The sequence below is a fragment of the Nicotiana tomentosiformis genome, chromosome 7 (genome assembly GCF_000390325.3).
Source record: "Nicotiana tomentosiformis chromosome 7, ASM39032v3, whole genome shotgun sequence".
Taxonomy (NCBI): domain Eukaryota; kingdom Viridiplantae; phylum Streptophyta; class Magnoliopsida; order Solanales; family Solanaceae; genus Nicotiana; species Nicotiana tomentosiformis.
In genome coordinates, this window is record NC_090818.1 from 87,379,924 (window position 1) to 87,402,170 (window position 22,247).

The 22,247-nt window shown below is 38.6% G+C and overlaps 2 protein-coding genes across 8 annotated transcripts; both read right to left on the minus strand.

Moving 5' to 3' along the window:
• Window positions 1-222: 222 nt before the first annotated feature.
• On the minus strand, window positions 223-705 carry LOC138895941 (secreted RxLR effector protein 78-like). Its single transcript, XM_070180705.1, has one exon. The coding sequence runs from the start codon at window positions 703-705 to the stop codon at window positions 223-225; it is 483 nt and encodes a 160-aa protein (XP_070036806.1).
• An 813-nt stretch (window positions 706-1,518) lies between these two features.
• Window positions 1,519-7,145, minus strand: LOC104085504 (uncharacterized). 7 transcript variants are annotated; one of them, XR_004504081.1, is made up of 6 exons: window positions 6,166-7,143; window positions 5,028-5,485; window positions 2,738-2,925; window positions 2,574-2,656; window positions 2,437-2,496; window positions 1,519-1,907 (listed from the first exon to the last, which is right to left on the minus strand). XR_004504081.1 is itself a non-coding variant. In XM_009589554.3 (6 exons), exons 1-5 carry the CDS (start codon window positions 6,857-6,859, stop codon window positions 2,458-2,460), a joined length of 1,446 nt encoding a protein of 481 aa, XP_009587849.1. In that variant the 5' UTR covers window positions 6,860-7,142; the 3' UTR covers window positions 1,519-1,907; window positions 2,437-2,457. The 7 variants fall into 7 exon arrangements, 5 of the variants coding, with proteins under 5 accessions (XP_009587849.1, XP_009587850.1, XP_070037797.1 ...); XM_009589554.3 differs by having other exon boundaries at window positions 2,574-2,640; window positions 6,166-7,142; XM_009589555.3 differs by having other exon boundaries at window positions 1,519-1,982; window positions 2,574-2,640; window positions 6,166-7,142.
• Window positions 7,146-22,247: the final 15,102 nt, after the last annotated feature.

Sequence of the window (22,247 nt, forward strand, 5' to 3'; positions counted from 1 at the left end):
TTTCATCTACCCCACCCCGATACGGTGCGTGACATCCCCGCCGATCTCCCCGTCTCCCTGGATAATTGACCCTAGATAGTTGAAACTCTCTCTCTTAGGGATGACTTACGAGTCAAGCGTCACCTCCACGCCCGCTTCCCCCGACCCCTCGCTGAACTGACACTCCAAATATTCCGTCTTGGTCCTATTCAACTTGAAACCTTTAGACTCCAGGGCTTGCCTTCATACCTCCAGTCTCTCATTCACGCCGCCTTTCGTCTCATCAATCAGAACTATATCATCAGCGAACAACATACACCATGGCACCTCCCCTTGAATATGGTGTGTCAGTGCATCCATTACCAGAGCAAATAAAAACGGGCTGAGCGCAAATCCTTGGTGTAACCCCATAACCACCGAAAAAGGCTCTGAGTCCCCTTCCATTGTCCTTACCCGAGTCTTAGCTCCATCATACAAATCCTTTATTGCACTAATATAAGCTACCGGCACACCTTTCACCTCCAGGCATCTCCAAAGAACGTCCCTAGGGACCTTGTCATACGCCTTCTCTAGATCAATAAATACCATGTGCAAATCCCTCTTCTTATCTCTGTACTGTTCCACCAACCTCCTGATAAGGTGGATAGCTTCCGTTGTAGAACGACTTGGCATGAACCCGAACTGGTTATCTGATATTGACACCACCCTCCTTACCCTCCCTTCCATCACCTTTTCCCAAACTTTTATGGTATGACTTAGTAACTTAATACCCCTATAGTTGTTACAATTCTGGATATCCCCTTTGTTCTTGTACAACGGGATCATCGTACTCCACCTTCACTCATCTGGCATCCTCTTCGTCCTGAAAATAAAGGAGAATAAAAAAGAAGAATATATAGGTAACTTCAGCTTCGAGTCGACAAGGTGTGCATCATGCATGTCTGTTCTGGAGCTCAACATTTTTATTTATTTATACAAGCCTTTTGTAGAGTGCGGAAAATTCCAATATGAATTATATGATATGATTCAGGATTCGAATTGTTTTCTTCATGCGAATAGTGTTGGTTCCTCAAGTACACGCAGGTATACGTGGTCGTCAAGTAATAAAGTGACTTGAAAGTCGGATGTCGAATCCACAAGGACTTAGAGTAATTATTAACTAAGCAAACTAAAATCAGAAATGATAGAGTAGATACGTAACTTACTAACTGTGTCCGGAAATGATTCAATTTTACTCCTATTACATGAAATATATCTTAGTTTTATCCCTTATTACTTTGGAGCTATTTAAACCTTTGTAGTTAGCAAATCATCTCATATTTGTCCTTGACTTTGATGTAGCTCTAATGTGAATTGGACATATTCCATTCCACGTGTTAAATATTTCAGAAAAAGATCCAAATTTATCCCTCTACTTTTGACTATGATTTAAAAATACATCGTTATACTTCAAGTTGAAGCTCATTAGAATCAAGTGCAAATACGAGACGTGTTGCCATAAGGATAGAAAAGATATAACGAAGAGTAAATTTTGACCCATATCCTAATAAGTTTAATGATATAATAAAGCAAGAACATATTCACTGCAACCTATACATCAGACCTAAAATTTGGGATTAGAGAAATCAGTGGCCATATTAATACATCCAAGTATTGGCCAATTCCTCTGGCTTCGATATCACAAAACAGTCCTGATAAGCCTTTCAGGTAAAGCAACAGAGTTTGGCGTGCATGTAAAAACTTTCTACTGCATAGAAGTTGAGCATTCAAATACTATGTTGAATACAAGCATCTTGTTTATGCAAGAGCGGAATGACAAGAACAATGGTAGACGTAACACGTGGAATCGGAAGCTTTTTAACATATCCATGTGAGCATAACCCTATTAGTGATGCCAACCAACCAAGTACGACGAGGACAGATAAGCACTGCAAGGCAAGTGTTCCAGTTGCAGCTCACAGTCAATGACCAAGGACAATTAATTTGGCTCTCAAACATGAAGCCTAAAATCGCAAATTGCAACTAATGAATTCTGTATCAAACAAATACTGAGAAAGCACATACCAAAAGCACAATTAATAATGCCATAAAAATGAAGACCAGAGAGGAGCCCGGGTGTGTTTTCGAATTCATAAAACAAGTTGATTAGTGTAGTTGACAGGGCAATCATCTGAAATGTAGAAAAGTATTTTGAGGTCCATGACAAAATTGTGAGCCACATCTATTACCTCTTTTCTCAAAGCTCTTGTAATGATTATGACAACTCTATTTACATCATATCAAATAATACAAACATGTTCCACAGCTTCGTCTAGAGGGACGACATGTCAAACATCAAAGTTCATCTAGAGTATACAATACATCAAGCAAGATCCCTCAAGGCAGCTTGCATTTACACGATGAAAACGTTATACAACAATTTACATCCTAAGAAAAAAAGGGACGTCCATACATTACCAGATCTCTTCAAATTTCTCGCTAGGATGTCAAGTTTCTCCATTTGTCCTTCAAGTCAACCTGAACAAAAATGTCCGAGGCTTCATAGGTAGGAGTATTATATATTGTGTTATAAGATTAATATGAAATGCACTTACCGGAGTCCTATCTTCGAATATTTCATGATTAGTATCAAAGATGAGCCTCCAGTTTCCGACACCATACCTTCAAGAGAAAAAGACTTAAATTAAGAGATAAAACTTGTGTCCATATTTCTTTACCATGAAAAACTTCTATAGAATAGATTCAAGTAAACACATACTTCTGCACACCGGACCTCAAAGTTTCTTCTTCAATCGTACTCCATCTCTTGGATTTCCTCCTCTTTGTAACTTTTTTAAATCCATACTTCTTCAGGGGGGAAACCTTCGTCCTCCTGGGGGTAGGTAACGTAAACCTCCTCCCACTACTTGGTGATCCTTCGCTTAAGTTATCGATTGAATCGTTCCACTGTTACATTTAAGAAATTGTTCTCATAAGTAAAAATTAAACTGCCAATCCTGTATCATTATATAATAATTTCCAAAACAAGATCTGTTGTATGTAGAACAAACTTTTTCAGCAATAATTTCCAAATATTTCTAGTTCTCATATCGAAATGATTCCAGATAATCTACCAGGATTCTCTTCTAAGGAACCTCAATAACACAGTTCAAGAAATCTGTACATTGTCAAATGAACGGCAAAAAATCATATCTCTACCTAATCACGGCACAGATCCTTTGCCAAAACAAAAGCTTTAGAAACCTCTGATCTAACCTATGATTTGACAAATGATCCATTTAGTTTCTTCTCACCCGATGCAAAAAACAAGGCGTGATTTCTTCCCATTCGCCCAAGCCTTGATAGGTAGAGTTATCCGGTACCTGTGTGGTAGGAGACAACAGGTACCCTGTGGAATAGTCGAGATAAGCGTAAGCTGTCTCGGAGATCACCGTTCTAAAAAAAACAAAAAGTCATTTAGTTTCTAGGCTATGCCAACGGAGCCTGTTTGGGTTCTCTGTCTGAAACATTTATAGCATTAATACGGTATCATCAACAGTACCAAGCGTCACAAATAATACAAGTAGCAAAGATATTCAGAGCAAAATGATAATTCAAGATAAGGTGGAATAATCCTTGCTAAATATAAAATACTGATATCATGCACTAATATTTAAATGATTCAGAAACCCCCACCCCACCCCACCGCCCAACTTCTCCCAACCAATAGAAAATACTAGGAATTGGCAAAAAGTTGAACAATAAAAAGGTTGTATAGCATGCAGCTAGGGTTAAATCAAAGTTACATGCATCAAAGCTAGTTTGAGGCAGAATCAAGGAAGACACAATACAGATTATAGGAGGTAGAATGAGAAGAAGTTAACAACTTAAAGAGTTGGATAAGGTTCTTGTTAGCTTGATCAAGTGCCATTACAAGGAAAATCTGGAAGGTTGAAGGGTTACATAATTAAAAAGAAAAAGTTCAAGGGATTACGTATCAATTTACAGATTGTTTAGCTTAATAATAAGAGATTTCGCTCCAAACTCACTTGGAAATGAGACTTAAAGACTATTTTCCTCCTTGGTTAGTAACTGGTTGATAATATCACGCTAACTATCCAAAACTTTCCTGCATGCTTATTTACTAAAAGTAATGCTCTCCTTGCATGATGTAAAGGAGTAGGATATTGAAAAGACAAGTCTGATTAACAGCTGTAAGTAAACGAAGGATATTTGTTTTTAGTTTCCATCTTCATTATGAGGATATGAAGAATTCTTGTCATAAGCAGCATCATACATGAAAACACTACTATTTCCAGCTAGTATTTGTTTACTACAGAGTTCTTCAGACAACTGAGTTAAAATTTTCAACAGCGGTGATCACTAGGAGTCTGCTTTTCTTCTATTTCTTTCTCTTACTTGAACTTTAACCAAGGATAGGATAACATATGTCCTTAAGTTTCCATTTAAGAAAATCCTATTCTAAAACTTTGTCTAGGGAAAAATAAAGCTATCACACTTCATGGATACATCAATCAACAACGGTTTATCGGACTGTAGCCTAGCAACAAACCTAAATAAAGGCCCTGATATCAATTGTCACATTCACAAAATCTTGAAGGATTTTCTTTATCACTATAAATTAAATTCATTAATAAATAGTAATTCCACTTTGGCCTAGTAAAAATGAGGATTGAGTAGGTTGACAGCCAGTACAAATCTAATAATAGTGAATCCCTTGAATATTTGATCTGAATATAGCAGGATGAATATCGAAAACTCATACCCAACTAATTCAGGATAGAGACGTAGTTGATCGATTTATACCAAGACCATCTTGCATCATATGTAAAAAAATGTTTTCATTAACATTTTGCATAAGTCATCTTCAAGATATTTCAGTACAGGGTGATACTAAATACATCCATATTTTATTCTACAATCACGTATACACAATTAATAGCCTACTTAAGAGATCGTGCATTAAATGGGACAAGAAACACATTCTAATCAATTAATTCTACACAACAAAAGACAAAAAAAAAAAAAAACTATACGTTAGTATATACCTCAAATGTATGAGCAGTGCTGTTTCGAACCATTAAGCTTGGCTTGGGTGCAGCATTTTGAAGACCAATGATCTGGTCATCTTCATTCCCGCCATTAGCTTGAACCACTCCATTACTATCAACCACAAGATGAGGGGCTCTTCCGTTTTCATTTTCTGCAGGTTGCTGAGCACTACTATCCCTGCCCAAGGACATCAGAGCCTCAGCTAGTTCCAGTGCCTCAGGGAGAGGGTCCTTCACCCCTGCACGCAACTCCAAGGAACTCAACTTTAGTGCTTCCTGTGCTATGTCAATTTTCGGAGTATGCAGTAAATCTTCCTGTACACGTGATGCCTCAACTCCCGGCTCAGCAGAATCAGCAATTTTGACACCTTTGCAAACTCCAGCTGGTGCTGTTCCTCTTGTGCGCTTGAAAGCAACATGCTTGCGCCTACGCAATGCATTTCTCTTGCTTGCCTCTGCAAGGAGTAGATACATAACCTAATTGATTTAATATATGTCCAAGTCCAACATACAAAATGTTTAGAATTGTATTGTTTTTTCCCTCCATAAGGGTGACCATATGGACTACACAATAATTAAGATACAACAAAATTCAACCTTTTATCGTGGACTCTCCAAAGTTGTTGCCACACCGGTATGGGATCCTCCAAAAATGCACTACTTTTGAAGGATCCGACACACATCCGGCGACATTTTTGGAGTGTCCGAGCAACATAGCTTTTAACACCAGAATCCGGAAGTTACAACCACCCACTGAAGTAGAGCAGCAACCAAATTACAGGAAATTACATATGGTGTAGGCAGGCAAAGTGTTTTTGCATCATATCATAAAGATTTAAGGAATCCCTAGTTCTCAGAGAACCTTAGACAAATTGCTGAGATTGAACGAAATGGACCCAAACAAAGCAGAATGCATATAGAAAATTCGTATAACCAACCCCAACTAGTTTATAATCCGAGGCATAGGTGTTGTCATACCGTACAGAAACATTTAGGCATATAACAACCTAAGAGACACATATATGCATGTCCATACATACTGTAATAAAACAATGTAACATATCAACCTCCAACACTTTTTTAGAAGAGCAACCCCCAACATATTTGCCATATACATCCATAGTGTCAAGATTACCTTTATCATGGTTACTACAAGTCAAGTCCTGACCCGCGATTGATAAACTCTCTATCCTCTCACCACGCTCTTCTTTGTTTTCCAAACCTAAATAAGCCTTCACTGCATCATCGCGCCTCAAAGTCTCCGCTACAACCTCGAGAAAAGGAGGCCCAATTCTCTCCTTAGCTTCTGTAACAAAAACCTTGACTGCCACAACAGCTGAAATGCTTTTACTCCGCATTATCACATTTTCGCAACGCCTGTCTTCCCATAACGCAGCTTCAATCTCATCCCTCCACTTCCATAATTCTTCCGATACCACGCCCACATTCTCCACTTTCTCCATTTTATTGATTCTCTGTTTCCATATCCTCTTAACTGCTTCAAAGTAATTCACTTTTTCACTTTTATTATTCAAAAACCTCACTGTACAATCCACTGCCACCGCACAATAAGCGGCTTTCATTGCTTCTGAAGATTCAATTCCTTCTTGAGTATACAGTTCTTCCATTACCTCGAGAAATTCGAGGATTTTCTCAGAAACGGACCCATTCGAAATCTCGGACTGTATTTTTCGGAGGATTAGGGCCTTCTTGAGCCGAGAATCTTCGTTAGGCAGAGGAAGAACGCCAATTAGAGCGTTAAAGATGGTGTCTTCGAGAGGTTTCCAAAGAACAAACTCCAAAATCCAACGTGATATGTCCATATCCATTGGTAAAACATGAAATCAAACCCCCCACAATTGTTTTATTTTTTCCAACTAACTGTTAATTCAATGAAAGGGTTATTTTAAGGGATTAGAACTACACCAGAATTCTAAACTAAACGTTTGACACGCGGTAAAATGTTGAATGTTTGACTGCAATGGCGAGCGGGCAAGGGCAGAAAATTCCAGAATGAAAACGGAAATTTTAGGGTTTCTGGAGTGAGGATTCAGTTACGTGCCCGCCGGTTCGAAGTTAATGGGAAGGTTTTACAAATTACTATTTCAAGTGCCACTTTTTCAATTGACTTGGCATTATCACAAAGACACGAACCAAAATGTGTCAACTATTAATCACTGATTTTTTAATTATTAATAATCACTGATTTAGAAATTTACGTCCAATAAACTTTAAATTACCCATTTGTCCAAAGAATATGTTATACATTCTAAATTTAGGCAATATCTTACTCTAAACGAGTAAGTGTGTGTGTATATATTGTTCAGCATACTATTGTTCATCGAGGAGATCTGCCTCCATATTCTACTCCCTGTAACTATGGCTGACAGCTGAATTTTTCATATGTGCCATCAATGATCTGCATTAAAAAATAATGGTGTTATAAGCGAAATGTCCATTACTAATTATTTTGATAACCTCTAATGAGTCAGAAGCAATTTTAAGGGTATGAGATTCTGGTCTAAAGCAAGCTTCAAACCATGCATGAGTGCTAGTAATGTTGTCTGGGTGTTCGTTGTGTGAGGAATGCTTTTCATATAACCCACCATGAAATAATCCTACTCCTAGATTGCCTAGAGAGGAACCATTCGTATTCAGCTTTAACATCCCTATAACAGGAGGATCACACTTCAATTGGATAGTAGTTCTCTGGGCTCCATTCTGTTTTTCTACCACATAGTAGTATTCAACAACTTTGTTAATGGTAATCTGGGCTGAAATAGGATCATTATTTTTATTAAACAGTTTGTTGTTCTTAGTTAGGTAGATGTTCCAGAAACAGAATAGAAGAGGTTTTCCCATTTGATGTTGTGTCCAGGAAGCCTGGTTGAAAACAAGGAAATTACTACAATCCTGATTGGTACACTTGTACGGGGTAAAATTAATAAATGACAGGTGGATACTCATCGAGTTGACACGTGACAGTAAAGACAGGTATAATATGTGTCAGCAAATAGCTGGCACCGGTTACGAGCATGTGACCGGTGTTGTGTGAATTCCGAAGACATTAGAACCAGGGATGAAAGTTTGAAAGGAAGATATCGGTTGAAGAAGGCAGCATTGAACGAGCGGCCGTTACAAAGAATCTTTTCATTTATACTCAACCGTTATGTAGCCATCAAGAGGGGTCTTTATTCATATTAAAGAGGAGCTTGATTTGGGAATATTGTCTCCCTGAATTTAGCTATAAATATAAGAATTTATACTCATTATAGACACGAAATACTTGTATGCAAAAAAAGCTAAACTTACTTTCATTTTATTAACATTCTTTCTACTCTATACTTTATTCTTGTTCATGCTTCTAGAGAAGCTCACCTCAACCCTTTTGCAAAAGATCGCAAAATTCTTTAAAGCTTCATCTTTATGAGCCAGAAATATTATATAAAACGTGAATAATCATCAACAATAACAAATGCATATCGTTTTCCTCTAATGCTAGCAGTTCTAGTAGGGCCAAATAAGTCGATATGCAATAACTATAAAGGCTTGGATGTGGAGACAATATCTTTGGGCTTAAAGGAAGTTGTAGTTTGCTTACCAAGTTGACATACATCACACACATGGTTCCTAGAAAAAATGAGTTTGGGGAGACCAATGACTAGGTCATGTCTATACAGTTTTTCAATCAGGGGCATACTTGCATGGCCACGTTTCTATGCCAAAGCCAGGGATCATCAGAGATGGATGCTAAACAAATATGATTGTCTAAGTTTTCAATGCAGTCTAGAATATAAACATTTCCATACCTCTTTCCTGGAAGAATGATTTTACCTGGCTCATTTTTTATGGCGCAACCTATTTTCTTAAATTTTGCTTCATATCCAGAGTCACATAGTGGACTTATGCTCAGCAGGTTGTAGTTGAGTCCATCCACAATATACACTTCTGTGATATTACAATAATTGTTGAATGGGACTGTTCTGGTACCAACAATTTTTCCCTTTGAATCATCACCGAATCTGACATTTTCTCCATTTATTTTTGTAACTTCTTTGAATAGTCTTTTGTCTCCCGTCATGTGACTAAAACACGCACTGTCGAGATACCATTTTTCTTTTCGACTTTTTCAGTGGTGTTCCTGTAAATGGAATTATTGTCTTCATTTAGGTACCCAAGCTTGCTTGGGTCCTTTTTGGTTAGTTCTAGTGAGATCAGGACTATTTTTGGGCTTCCAGATCCATCCCATAACATTTGAATGACGAAATCTATAGGAAGAATACTTATGACCAGTTTTATTGCAATAATGACATATGGGAGTGGATTTTTCATTTGTAGTAGATCTTCGAGTGGTGTCATTGCTTGTAGATTATTGCCAACAGGTCTTTTTCCAATTGACTTATAAGTCGACCGGTTAGACTTGATGCAATTGTGACTGGTGGATTTGCGCATGACATTAATTTGCAGTTGCAATTCCTGAACTTGTTCCTGGAAGTCATCTCGTTCGAGTTCACAGACTTCAAGTTTAAGTTTCCAGTCTTTCTTCTCCTTATTTAGTCTCTTTAATTCAACAAGAATTGTTTGAGACTCTTTTAGGGTGAGATCAAAAATATCTTGTAATTTATTGCATCTATCACATTCATAAGGTCTTACCTCGCTAGATTCACCATGGGCTATGAAGCAATTATCTGTCGTTTCCTTGCTATCATCATCTGATATGTGTTCATTGGTCTAGCAACCTAAGAACTTGATCATATCATTTTTTAATATAGTCATGAAGCAGAGATTGTCGATTTCTTCATGTTCAGTAATGTCTTCGTCACTCCAACTTCCAAAGGATTTGTTTTTGTGAAATCCTCTAGAGGCTTTTCTTTTGAGGTCTGGGCATTCAGCTTGTACCTGACCATATTTTCCACATTCAAAATATTTTTCATCGTTCTTATCTTGTTCATTGTACTGTCTAGTTCTTCTGGAAGACATTCTTTCCCTTTTGGTGTTCCTATATCTTCTTATCAGTCCATTCATAGTTTTGGATACCAAGCAATTCTTCTTCTAGAGTCTCCACTTTATTGTCATTATCATCTTCAAATCCTTCAATGGAGGTTTTGAAAGCCACTGTTTTTTTCTTTTCCTCCTATCCTCATTTTTTGAGATGCGTTTTCTCGAATGGAGTGAGATCTCCACGAAGTTCATCATAGGATAATTTGTCTAGATCTTGAGACTAAGTGCAATTACTTTTGTTTGCCATGCAGTAGGTAAACTTCTTAGAATTATTTGAACCTGTTCACCACTTGAGTATGGTCTTCCAAAAGCCTTCAGATCTCCAATGATTTTACTGAACCGAGCAAATATTTCCTCAATGGATTCACCTTCTTTCATATGAAAGAGTTCATAGTCATGGATCAACAGATTTATTCTTATTTTCTTGACTTTGCCTGGCCCTTTCAAGTGACTTCCAGCTTATCCCATATTTTTTTGGTTGTATCAGAGCTTGAGATCTTTTCATATTATCCTTCGCTTACAGCGTTGTATAGAAGATTTCTTACTTTGGCATTTACCTGTATTTACTGCTACTTGTTCATCAAAATAGTCATCTATATCCACTAGATCGATAAATGTTTGTCCATATGTCTTCTTGTCAGACTTTGTTGCCGGAATTAGATAATCTCTCTTTTTGATTACACGCCACACTTTGACATCATAGGATTTCTCATATATTTCCATGCAAACCTTCTAGTGTGAGAAGTGATATCTATTGAAATATGGAGGCCTTGCCTGTGATGTCCCTTCTTGGAATATTGCTCCGACAATAACTTGATTTGACATGATCTTTTCTCATGAGCTGTTAAGCAAAATGAAAGTGTGAGACCTGCTCTGATACCAATTAAAAGTACAAGAGGGGGAGGGGTGAATTCTCGTCCTTTCTTGTTCATAGCTAATTAGTTAACTAGTTTACCAGTTACTCGACTAGAAATTAGAGCGAGGGTAAATAGCAAATGCTGAAAATAAATGACGCTGAATATTTTTATACTGGTTCAGATTCAATGTGAATCCTAGTCCAGTCTCCTTGTATTGAAAGAGGGTTCTATCTTCAAAGCACCCTGAAATGCTTCTTACAAGTGTGTTGATGTATTGAGCACACACCAACTACTCTCAGAACTTAAGAAAACTCTCAATGTTTTGATACAATGCCTAAATAATATTGTTTTCTCTCTTTCTTCTCTTCACTAGTTACATAGTTCTATTACAGACTACGTTGCTTGTTTAGAGTAGAACAAAGAGCTTGAGGTTGGTTCGATCAAAGTATATATCTTCTCCTTGACCTCCGACTATATATATACAACTTGAGGGATCTGCTTTGATTCTTGATTGAAGGGGATCTTGAGATATTGGCAACCCAAAGGAATTGATCCTTGGAATAAATCTTGATTGATGATTCTTTTCAAGGATAAGTGCGGAGCTTCCATCGATTAATCCTTCAACCATGGAGAGTGATAACTTTCCTTTAGTGACATGATTTAGTAGATGAGCGGATCTTCAGGCATACAATCTTTCCTTCAACAACTTGATTGACAGACTTGTTCATAACCCTCTATTACTGCCATGATCTTACTCAATGAAGGAGTGTGAGCTGAAGCAAAAATTATGGTGTCATCAGCATAAGCCAAGTGGTTCAGTGGATCAGACCATTTGGGCATGCCAAATCCTGCGAATGTCTTATCTTCAAACAGTTTATTCATGGATCTAGTTAATACTTCAGCTGTCAGAATGAATAAAGCAGGAGACAAAGGATCTCCTTGCTTTACACCTCTTGAGGACTTGAAGAAACCCAAGGATTGCCCATTAATCAAGACTGAATACCAGTTATTAGAGATAAGGTTCCAGACCATGTTGATAAAGTGTTCTGCAAATCCCATCCTTCTCACTACATGCATCAAGAACTTCCAGGAAACTCTGTCATATGCCTTTGCCATATCAAGTTTAATCACTACATTAGCAGGTTTTCCTCTCCTCCTTATGTCAGTTACAATCTCTTGTGTAAGTAGGACATTTTCAAAAATACTCCTTCCTTTCACAAATCCAGGCTGATTAGGAGAGATATATTTTGGCAGAAACTTTTCCAGCCTGTCATGAAGAACCCTAGAGATGATCTTGTTAATGAAATTACACAAACTTATAGGTCTTAAGTCTGAATATGTTTGTACTCTTGGCTTCTTTAGTAGTAACACTAAATTGGTGTGAGTGATTGACTTTGTCAAAGTTGCACTTGCATAGAAATGTAGCACCATATTGTGTATATCATAGCAGATCACCTCCCAACAACCCTGATAAAAAAGGCCAGTAAATCTATCTGGATCACTGACACTTTCTCCACTTAACTCAAATACTACATCCTTGACCTCTTCTAATGTTGGGAATCTACATAATTCCAAGTTCTGTTCCAAGGAAACCATAGTTGGTACATTGTCCAGCATAGAAAAATCAGTAGGGTCCCTCTCTTTTGTGAATTGCCCTTAATAGAGTTCAACTGATGCAGTAGCCATTTGATCCCGATCTTCTAGCCAAACCCCATCTTCATTTAGAATTCTTTTCAATTGTAGTTTCTTCCTCTTACCATTAACATGGTTATGAAAGAAACTAGTGTTCCTATCACCCTCAGCAAACCATTTCATTCTAGTTTTTTGCTTCCAGTATTGCTCCTCTATGCTCAGGTACTTCTTCAATTCTGATTAGGCTTTATGAAGAATGATCATGTTCTCAATTATAGGCTCGTCTTGAAACAAAAAATCCTTCACCTTAACAATGTCTGGTCAGAAGTTTAAAAATCTGAATGGCTTGACATGGTTTGTGACCTGCTCTCCACAAGTCATGAGTAATGGTGCATGATCTTATCCAGTTCTGATCAAGTGTTCCACTTCAATTGTTGGAAATAAATTCTTAAATGAAAAATTCACTAAGATCCTGTCCAATCTATTAAAGATACATTCAGTATTAGGTCTCCCATTCCACCATGTAAATGGGCTTCCTTTAAACTATTGATCAAACAAACCATATGAGTTTACACAAAAAGCAAAGTCGTCATATTCAGAAGGATGTAGTGGTAGCCCTCCTATCTTCTCATCTTCATGTAACACCATATTAAAGTCACCTCCTACTAGCCAAGGTAATTCTAAGTCACTTGCCATGTGATACAATGTAACCCACAGTTCCAATCTCTCCACAGATGAGCACTTTGTATACACAAAGGTCATCATAATGTGCTACCCAATATCATGGTGGAACACCTTTATAGGTAACTTGTTGAGCAGTTTTAGTCACAAGATCCCATTCTACCACAACATAAAAAAACAACCATATCTTCCTATTAGAATTTGAGAAGGCACTCTCCATATTCAGCCTTCTCCTATATCTTTGTATATGCCCCATATTCTGTAAAGACTCCATTAGTGCTATCACACAGAAGTTGTGCTCCCTTTGCATTTTGATCACCCTAGAAAAGGCCTGCTGAGTATTCACAGACCTAATATTCCAAATGAATGTCTTGATCATCATTTAGTTTGTGAGGCTGCCCTTCTAGGAAAAATTCTTTTTGGTTGAGGGATCTCTTTGTTTTGGCCTTGTTTCCTTCCTTTTTTACCACTCTTATGTCTAGCTCTAGGAGATAAATCTGCTTCCCTTACTACTGCCTTGATGTTTCCTGCTATTGATTCTTCATCACCTTCTTCTTCACATTTGTCATGATCACCTGATGCTTCCTGAATCTCTAGTGGTGTTGCATTGTGTGTTACCGAATCATGCAACACTTGTATTGGAGACCTTAATGGAATGTGTAGCTGAATATAAAGTGGTTGCCTAGTCAAAGGATCACAAGCCATAGGACTTGCCTCAATTGCATCTACTTGATGAGGTACCATAGCATGATGTTGCTCAACTCCATTTGTCTCCTTCATCACGATTGCATTCTGCTCTCTAGCTCCCAAAGATTTCTGTAACAGCCTGAAATGTAAATCGTAAATGGATTACAGACTAGGTTTGATTGTTGAATTGTTTGCAGAATCTACTATTCCATTGGAGTCAAGAAGCTTTCCACCATCATGTTGGATGTCTGACCACTCTTTATCTTAAAGTAAGTATGCATCATCATTATTAACTTGCTTCCTATCTATAGAACCTACCAGAACACCTTCAATGTTGGATATAATCTCCCCATTTGTAGTATGGTTCACTATAGCCATGTTCTTCTCTTTGTCTGTCTGTTCTAGATGTGTGTTTCCCCCTTGATGTTAGATTCTTATACTTTTATTTAGCTTAGGGTTGCACTCAAAATCCTATACATCATCACTCCATGGTTGGTTATTACCCCTAGTAGCTTTGGTGGACTTAGGTGATTCCATAAAGGTTTTGGAAGGTATCTCCTGGCATGAGTGGATTAGGGTAACATTAAGAGCTTCCTTGTGTATTCCGAATATCCTTTGAACCCAGTCAATAGTCCTTTCCTTTGTAGCCGCACCCCTATTGCATCTACTGATTAATATTGGATTCCAATCTGTGTTGCTTTTGCTGTTGAGCTTTGTTTTTGTCTTTTTCTTTGCCATCAGAGATAGTAATCAGAGTAAGTGGGGGAACAGTTAGAGTAACATTTTCTCCATTAACTTCAGCATTAGTAACATTAGGATCTCGAATGATATCTTTGATAATCTTCAGAGCAATTAGGGGAACAGTTTTTGCACATGATTTATACATGATGTCTATTGTGGCTTAGTCACTTATGTAGCAACCACTTGTTCAGTAGAATGTTTTAATTTCTGTTGCCTTCTTCTTTGGTTTAGACCCCTGAAATGCTTCTTCTTTTGATTGTGCTATTGATCCTTGGACTGGTTATCCCTTGTTGGTTGGTGTACTACAGTCTTTTGGTTTAATCTTTCTTGTTGATTCTTTGTTTGGTCTTGCTCCCCCATCTGTTGTTTGGAATTTTGAATCTTGTTTTGCTCATGTAACATCTACTCCTGTTGATTTGTGTTGTAGGTGCCTTTTCCTGGCTGTTTGTAGTATGGTTTTCAGTGTTGTTTGATGTTTCTTGTACTGCTTTCATTTTTTCTTGTTCTTCTCTTTTCTTGGTAGAACTGGAGTATTCTTCATGTTGTAGATGCATCTATGTGATCAGTTTTTGCTTTAGTTTTATGTCCTTGTTCTGCATTTTCCCCATTTTCATCTGCGTGTGCTGCATGTCTGTACTCCCAGAATCATTGTGAAGGTTCTTGTTGTCGTTGTGATCTGTTGTATCATCAACATCCTTTTTCTTTCCCTCTTCTTCTCTTTTTTTTGGGGGAGGGGGGGGGGGAATTGGATTGCATGTCCAAGGTGTTTCCAGTGTAGGTAGTAATTCGGCAAATCCTCATACTCTACTTCAAGCCATTGTCCATCCTCATTCTCATCTTGTTGTTCATCTAGTCCAAGCCAGACATGATGAGGTCTTTGTTTTGACAGATCAATTTGCACCCTCAACTTTGCAACACTACCCCTAGTCTTCTACATTGATGCAAGATCAAGATGCAGCACTTTACCCACTGGTGATAGCAACACTGTGAGGACCTCCATATAGTATAGGTGCCAAGGCAGTTCTAGTACTATCACCCAAGTAGGCACAATAGGTGAGTCTTAATTGGTTTTAAAATTAGGAGTCCATGCTTGGAGCTACATTCTCTGCCCCTTTGTGAACATTAATTGTTTTGTACAGACAGTGGTATGATCATACTCATTGTCAAGGTCAATATAGACAGTTCTAGCATTGAAATGAGCAATTTTCACTCCTTCTTTCAGTTTTGTTTGTGTAATAAAGCTTCTCTTGATATGTTCCATTCTTGGCATGGTGTGTAGGAACTTGCCAATGATCGTGTATTGGCAACTGGTAACCAAGGTGATCATGTAATCCTTCCTGGTGAATATGACTGATGGTTGGCCTTGTTTAGTGGTGATCTTGGTTGGGGTAAAGCTAATTGGTGTCGTCTCACCAAGTAGTGTAGCTCTTAATTTGGTAGCTAATGAATGTGTAACTGTTGGTGGTGGTGGTGCTGGATTGGTCGATGGTTTTTTTAATTGTACACTAGAATCCGTCGGTGTTGAATTAATTTTGGTAGTAATTGGAGGATTGATTATTGCTATCTTTTGGTTTTGGGATGTGTGCTTGTCAAAGTTGGATGATATCTTTGGAAAGTTGGTGTGGTTAGGTGCTTTACTAGCTGGAAGTGTCTGTGGGGCAGTTTTTTTATAACTGGCCTTTCCTTACATATTGTTCTTGCAGTTGTGCAGGCGTTGTAGTATTTTTGTCAATCATAATGGCCTTATCAGGTAGTTGACTATGCCCTGATAATAGCCCCGCTGATGAGGTAGGCACCAAATGATCACCATTTTTTGTTGGGTTTCCGTGTGAATTTTCTTGAGGCGTACCTTCAATAACATGTTGAGAAGCATGTGCATCAAATTATTGGTATGATTGACTGTGGCATTTCGTCAAGCATTTGGTAGTTGTGATTCTGCTGCAACTCTTTCTTGTATTGTTGTTGTATTTTGTTCCGCGATATGGCCTTTGGAAAATTCAGTACCAATCCCTGCATCATTACCAATCGATTGGCATTGGCCTTGGCCAATGTGATCTTCCTGTAATACATTCTCGATCAACTGGTGCATTTCTGGGCAGTTGAGCTGGTCGAGGCTCACATTAGGGATGGTGCGATCCTCCAAATTGTTGTGTGGATATTGATGTTGAGCTGGAGAAGCATTTTTAGTGTTTGACATTGGTCGATTCAATATTGAATCGATAGAAGTAGTTGGTGGACTGCCCAGAGTATTTGGTGTTGCAGTGACTCCAATCTCATTTTGCGAGTCAATTGCTGCTGGGTAGATATGTGCAGTAGGTTTTTGTTGGGGGTTTTTGGGTTATCAAGCTAGGCCTTTCTTGGTGGTTATCCGGTGGCTTGGCACCACCAGACGAAGATGCAGTAGCCATGGACGAGGGTCTGTGTACTGTAGCAGTTAGTCACCTCACTGTAGGTGGAAGTCTTTTTTTCTCTTCAGTGTTAGGTAGTTGATTCGTGTTTTTTGGTTGCTAGGTAAGGGAAATGAAGGCTCCTATTTATAGTGCCATTTAAGGCTCTAAGATTTCAAAGAATTCAAATCAGATAGTGGAAGGTGACGATTACCAGATGATGTAAGCACGATTGAGTGAAATTGAAAGAGAATAGAGGAAAAAATAGTGAAGATCTTTACCTGAGAAGGGAGATTGAATCATTGAAGGCAGAGGACCATCGGTTAAACTCTGTTGTCCAGAGGTCACTGAGTTTGACCTCTGGACATAGAATCCTCATGATGAACTCTGAGAATGAACTCCATGCATGCTCCAATTTGACAAGACACAAAGGAAAATTCGAGACTTGATATTGCGTCTTTGGGTCTAGGGTTTCATGATTTAGATGTTTGAATTTTGCCATTGAAAAAGGAAGTTTACAACAGATTTATCGGACTTCAGGAGGCAAAAGGTAATTTCAGGCTCCGATTTGAAAGATCATAGCAGAGCCCAGGTGATTTGAACTTTCGTTTTTGAGTCTAGGGTTAACCTTTGGGGATTTCGAATTTGTATGGTGAAATAGGAATGAAATCGGCGAGATTCGCGGTTGGGGAAGACAAAATGAATGAATTCATGGCTGTTTTTTTTTTACCTTACACGGATTTGTGCAAGGTTTTGTGATTGATGGAGGCAGGAAAGATGAGAGAAAGAAGAGAGAAAAGGGAAAGGGGGGCGGTAGGGTCAATGGAGAATGATTAGGGTTTTGGGTGTTAGAACGGGTGGTCTCTAGGTTAAGAATGAGGGAATTGTTTTGGGCCGTTGATCTTTTAGATCGACGGTCCTGATATTTAGGGGTTTAACAATTCTTTATGGGGAATTTCGGTGTCCGTTGGATTCCTGTGATCCAACATTAGGATTAAATGGTTTGAGTGTTTAGCAATTAAAGACAAAATGAAGTGAAAATCGTGGGCCATTGATCAAAGAAATGAACAGCCCAGATGACTTTGTGTTTGTTCTGTGAGTGAGATAGGTGAGTAACGTGGCACGCTCTCATGGCTAAGGGAGGATGTCACAGATCACCAATGTGGCAAATGAGTAGGGTGTTGGGACTGGGTCAGGTCCAGGTTGGGCTTTGTATTTGGGCTAAAATAATTTAACTAATAACCACTTTGTAATTAGTTAAGGAATTGCAATCGTAGCCTTTTATTCTTTATCCTTTTTGAAATTAATTTAAATAAACTTAATTATTTCAATAAAATGTAGTAAAAATTATAATTATCAAATATACTACTAATTATTGTAATTAATTACTTGTAACAATACTTTGTTTTTTTCTCTAGATCGTAATACCAATTTTGAATTATTAGCATAGTAACCCAATTAACCAGAAATTAAAGATCCATTTACTAAATTAATTATAGAACTTACGTATAGAAATTATTTTAATAATTCTAAAATAGTAAATATATTTGTAATTATAGAATACTAATACAAATGATTAATTTCAAAAACTAATACTGAATTAATTTGTAGAAACAGGTATTTATTGATAGAAAATATTTTCAAAATATTTATTGTAAATTATTAAGAATAAATAAATTAATATTTAAAAGGGATGGTCAAAATTGGCCGTCAACAGCTGGCCATCTTTGATCGGAGACGATGAAAGAGTTTTCGGGCAAAGAAATTGAACCAAAGCCAATTTTGTCCCGACCTTTAGGCAGGCATTGCAGGAAATGGGGATGGTGAATTGCATGATTGAATTGAGGAAGAATCTAGAAAAATTTGGGAGTATTGGGCCGCATTCTGGCTTTGAATTACTTACATACCTCGGGCATAACAAGGATCAGGCCTTATGTAATTCTGGAGTAGGGATTTGGGAAAAGCGGCACTCATAGGAACTGTCCCAGTATTGTATTGCAACGATACAACGAGACGGAAGATTGGTCACTCATGGTAGCTTGAATTTTATGACCTGATTTGAATGATTCGAAGTTTTGAGCTTGCTGATAGTCTTGAGATGGTATCTTAGGACTGCTACTGGGTTGACTATCCCTATAGCATTGTAGTTCGGTCTGCTGCTAAGAAAAAGTTACACGCTGCGGTGTTTGTCCTTGCAAAACAAATGAAATACACGCATATCAATATATTATAATGCAGAATATATTAAGATGCGATGTAATGATGCAGGAATGATGATTCCTGGCTTCCGGCGAGCCGTTGTTTGGGATTCGGATGATGGGATACATGATCCTGACTCGATTTGTTAGTCGGGTTGTGTACCGTTCCGCAACTGTCAGAGCATTTGAAAATTGTCTCTGTTTGTTGGGAGAGATTGATTGGTAAAGTGCGTCTCTGCTTGTTGGGAGAGCTTTGCACTGAGAAATGTCTCCGCTTGTTGGGAGAGCTTGATTTGTAAAGTGCGTCTCCACTTGTTGGGAGAGCTTTGCACTGAGAAATGTCTGCGCTTGTTGGGAGAGATTGATTTGTAAAGTACGTCTCCCCTTGTTGGGAGAGTTTTGCACTGAAATGTAAAGTAATTTCCTTTTGGGAGTGATTGATTAAAATCATAATCATTCCTAAAGTTGCACGAACAAAATGTTAAAACATTCAAAGTAATATCAAATGAAACAAAAGCATGCCCAAGAGATACTCTTGACTGCGAAGCTAGGTTGCGGTCATCGATCGGCAGAACGTTGGTGACGAGGTTTGCGATTGTGTATTCTGGTGTCAGTGATGACGGAGCGGTGTTGCGAATTGCTGTTGTTGGAAAATTTTGCAGTTTGCTATATACAAGGCTCTAGTTGGCGAAGTCGACGTTCGATTTGTACAAGGCGCTCCGATTGGTTGAGATGACAATTTGCTATATACAGGACTTCGATTGGTGAAGCCGACGATCCATTTTGTACAAGATGCTCCGATTAGATGAGCAGACGATTTGCTATGTACAAATATCCGTATCAGCTGTCTGATTCCGAGGCTTTCAGAGGATTCAAGAGTTAGCTTTAGCTGTGCTAGAAAATTTTAAGTAAAAAGGGAGGAGAGATAATCTTATGCAAGTGGTGGATCCGTCATTTGCCCCAGTGTGGTCCTAATGCTTCCTTATTCCCTGTCGACCCTACACTCAAAGAAAACTCCTTAGTTAGGGGGGGGGGGTTGGTTTGTGTTGACCACAGTGTTGGGTTGCCCCAGCCTTTGACATAATTGCGCTATGAAGTTCAGTAGATGGAAGAAATTACTACACACACACACACACACACACACACACACACACACACACATATATATATATATATATATATATATATATATATATATATATATATATCATACTAATGTCGATCTCCCGTGATGTCCCTAACAACGTGACAACTTGTTGTTGTGACTGCGTCCTAATTTGAACTAATGCGTTACAAAGGCTTTCCTAAGGTTATGACCGAACCCTTTCAGGTTGACTACGTAACCTAAACAAAATCAGGTCTGAACGTAGTTTGAGGGATAATGATAAAATATGATGAAGATGACCGAGCCTGACTCTGGCAGCCTACTTATCCAAATGGAATCAGGTCGAAGCGTAGTTCGATTTTAACAGATGCAAAATGATGAGATTAAGAACGAAAATGGCTGAGTCTGACTCAGACAGCCTACGTATCCAAGTGGAATCAGGCCAGAACGTAGTTCAATTATAAAGGATGACTGAATTCGATGAGGATTGCCTACGTATTCCTTTCTAAGGAAATCAAGTCGGCGTAGTTCCTGAACAACATACAAAAGTGATATTTGTTTTATCTATTACAAAAGAAAGAGGGGAGAGAAACTGAACCCTATGTGGGTTGCCTACGTATCCCTCCGTGGGATGTCAGGTTTAACTTAGTTCTGTTACCTCAAAAATCTAACCCTATTTGTCTTCAGACATAGTACCTCTTGATTGCGTCTGAGTTGATAGGCTTCGTGTTGACTCTTCCATCCATTTTTGCCAAGATTAGAGCTCCACCCGATAGTGTTCGGTGAACCACGTAAGGACCTTTCCAATTTGGTGCGAACTTTCCTTTGGCTTCTTCTTGACAAGGAAAGATTTTCTTTAGAACTAACTGCCCCGGTGTGAATTGACGAGGCTTCACTCTTTTGTTAACTGCACTGGCCATCATGTTCTGATGTAATTGACCATGACATACTGCATCCATTCTTCTCTCGTAAATGAGCATGAGTTGTTCCTGCCTGATCCATATCCACCTTGCGTCGTCTAATTTTGCCTCTTGAATGACTTTTAAGGATAGTATCTTGAATTTTTTGGGTATCACCGCTTCAGTGTCGTATACCAAAATGTATGACATTGCCCTAGTGAATGTTCTCATGGTAGTTCGATAATCTAATAAAGCGAAGGGTAGCTTCTCATGCCATTGTCTGTGATTTTCCACTATCTTTCCCAAAATCCTCTTGATATTCTTGTTAGCTGCCTCGACTGCCCCATTAATTTGCGGTCTGTAGGCTGTGGAATTATGGTGGATGATTCTGAACTTCTCGCAGATTTCTCTCATGAGGTCGCTGTTGAGGTTAGTGGCATTGTTAGTTATGATGGACTCCGGTACTCCAAATCTACAAATGATGTTGTTTCGGACAAAATCTGCCACTACCGTTTTGTGACAGCCTTGTAAGTAGATGCCTCAACCCATTTGGTGAATTGGTCGATAGCTACCAATCTGAAATGATGTCCGTTTGATGCTGCAGGCTCTATGGTTCCAATCACATCCATGCCCCAGGTGGTGAACGACCAGGGTGAACCCATTACGTTTAACTCATTTGGTGGAACCCGAACGAAATCTTCATGAATCTGGCAGTAGTGACACTTCTGCACGTTGCGGATACTATCGCTTTCTGTAGTCATCCAAAAGTATCCAACTCTCAAAATTTCTTGGCTAATGTGAACCCGTTCATGTGGGGTCTGAATGTCCCTGTGTGTATTTCTTCCAACAGTCTGGTTGCTTCAGCGGCGTCTACACATCTCAGCAAATCTAAGTCTGGGGGTCATCCTGTACAAGACTTCCCCGTTGAGGAAAAAGTGGTTTGCCAACCTCTTCAGGGCTTGCTTTTGACCATTAGTGGCATTATCCAGGTATTTCGTGGTTTCAAGGAATCTCTTGATGTCGTGATAC

What these genes read in the sequence shown, in the direction of transcription:
- LOC138895941 (XM_070180705.1), bottom strand. Translation starts at nt 705, where the DNA reads ATGGAAGGGAGGGTAAGGAGGGTGGTGTCAATATCAGATAACCAGTTC.
- LOC104085504 (XM_009589554.3), bottom strand. Translation starts at nt 6,859, where the DNA reads ATGGATATGGACATATCACGTTGGATTTTGGAGTTTGTTCTTTGGAAA. An exon ending in TTGAGGTCCGGTGTGCAGAA is followed by an intron (nt 2,641 to 2,737) that starts GTATGTGTTTAC and finishes TTTCTCTTGAAG; the next exon opens with GTATGGTGTCGGAAACTGGA. An exon ending in TATTCGAAGATAGGACTCCG is followed by an intron (nt 2,497 to 2,573) that starts GTAAGTGCATTT and finishes ATTTTTGTTCAG; the next exon opens with GTTGACTTGAAGGACAAATG.